This window comes from Crocuta crocuta, unplaced genomic scaffold (genome assembly GCF_008692635.1).
Source record: "Crocuta crocuta isolate KB4526 unplaced genomic scaffold, BGI_CrCroc_1.0 scaffold290, whole genome shotgun sequence".
Classification (NCBI taxonomy): Eukaryota; Metazoa; Chordata; class Mammalia; order Carnivora; family Hyaenidae; genus Crocuta; species Crocuta crocuta.
In genome coordinates, this window is record NW_027527429.1 from 2,865,689 (window position 1) to 2,867,596 (window position 1,908).

At 65.1% G+C, this 1,908-nt stretch overlaps 1 protein-coding gene across 2 annotated transcripts in view; it reads right to left on the bottom strand.

Annotated features, from left to right (window-relative positions):
• Positions 1–732: 732 nt before the first annotated feature.
• RAMP1 (receptor activity modifying protein 1) overlaps positions 733–1,908 on the bottom strand; it is a 29,654-nt gene continuing 28,478 nt past the window's right edge. For both annotated transcript variants that reach the window (XM_077758734.1, XM_077758725.1), the window contains one exon: positions 733–1,512. In XM_077758734.1, the coding sequence (XP_077614860.1) occupies positions 1,257–1,512 (256 nt within the window). In that variant the 3' untranslated portion in view covers positions 733–1,256. The remainder of the gene's footprint in view (positions 1,513–1,908) is intronic.

Genomic DNA, 1,908 nt, shown 5'->3' on the forward strand with positions numbered 1-1,908 from the left:
CTGCTCAGCTGAGCGCGGCGGCGGGTGACCCAGTGTGGTGGTGGTACACTGGTGCTGAATATTCTAGAAGGTAATGGCGTTGGGCCCCCGAGTAAGGGTAGGCTGGCCTGCAGGGCAGAGGGGAGGCAGAGGCGGGGGTGATGGCCCTGACACCCCATCAGTCGTCCTGAGGAGGGGCAGGTCCTGAGCTGGGAGGCCTTGCAGGGTGGAGCGGGTTGGGGGCTGCAGGGACCTCAGAGGAGAGGTGTGAGCTCAGAGGACATCAGGGAGGAACAGTGTGGAAGCTCCCTGTGGGCGTTCAGAACCTTCTGGAAGGTGACTGTCGGCGGTGTTTGGGAGGAGCCGTGAATGGAAGAGCAGCAGCAGCCTGGAGGGGTGCACTGGTCGGCAGAGGAAATGCCGGAAGAGCCCTCGGGGGCAGAATGCAAGTGGGTCCCTGGGCCCGAGGAGGCATCTCTGAGGAGGGGCCTCAGCACAAACTGAAGGAGCCCGGCCTCCTCCTGTCTGTGAACCGCAGGCCTCAGAGCTGAGGTGGGGGTGGGGGCGGGGCAGGGGCATCAGAGGCCCATCTTCAGCGCACACGGCCCCTCGGCACCATCGTCCCCACAAAGGTTCCTGTGACAGAGGAAGGTGGACTCAGAAGGGGCTGTGTTCCTTCCCCCTTTCTACCCTCGGCCATCCATACCCAGAAATAACGACACTTGCCAAATTTGAGGACATCTTTTTTTTTTTTTCATTTTTTTAAACGTTTATTTATTTTTGAGAGACAGAGAGACAGAGCAAGAGCGGGGGAGGGGCAGAGAGAGGAGACCCGGAATCCGAAGCAGCTCCAGGCTCCGAGCTGTCAGCCCAGAGCCCGACGCGGGGCTCGACCGCTCTACTGGGAAGTCACTTAACCGACTGAGCCACCCAGGCGCCCCCTTGAGGGCATCCTTTTAATCACCAGCTCTCATCCACCGTCTGGCGGGGGTTGGAACAGTAGGAGACAGAGCTGGGGACCCTCCCTGGAAATAAGGACAATTATGCTCTGCTCCCTCCTGGCACCTGGGCTCCCCCCCCCCGCCCCCGCTTCGCCCTCCAGCCAGGGGGCTTAAGGTTAATGCCAGCAGCACAACAGCTCCGAAAACCCTGTTAGCTCTTCCTGGGGGACACAGAAAGGGATCTGGGGCCTACTCTGCCATGGGGGTCCCCGAAGCTCTCGCCAGGCCAGGCAGGGGCCCGCGTCTCCCCCCACCCCTCCCCGCCGGGCCGCGGGTCTACACGATGCCCTCCGGGCGCTTGCTCCTCCAGACCACCAGCGCCGTCACCAGCAGGGTCACCAGGATGGGCGCCACGATGAAGGGGCAGAGGACGCTTCGGGGCGGGTCGCGCACAGCCCTGCCGGAGACGGGGCAGTTTCTGAAGTAGCGCCGGTGGACGGCCACGAAGAACTTGTCCACGGCCGCGTTCGGCCAGAAGCAGTCCAGCTGGTCCGCCAGGTGCCCGGTGCAGTCGGTGAGCGCGCGGTAGCTCCTACAGCGGGAAAGCGGCCCATCAGCACCCCCGCGGGGCAGAGCACCCAGCCCGGCTCTTCCCCCCAGCCCCGCCGCGCCCTGGGAGTCCACGCCCGGGGCAGTGGCCCTGGCTCCCGGAGACCAAGGCCCTGGGCGGTCTCGTGGGGGGTCCCCAGAGTCCCGCACGCGCCCACACCCTGGACGGTGAGCTGGGGCTCGGGGACGTCCCTCCCTGCTTCCGGGATTCCAGGGACTGGACGCGCCTGCGAGGACAGCCTACAGTGTGGGCCAGTCAGGCGGGTCTGACAGTGGCCTGGCTCAGGAAGCCGTCGTCAGTGCGCAAATCGGCAGGCTCTCCAGCACCTTGCCGTCCCCTCACCCATGCGTGCCCCCCAGCAGGCCTTGCCACCCAGCT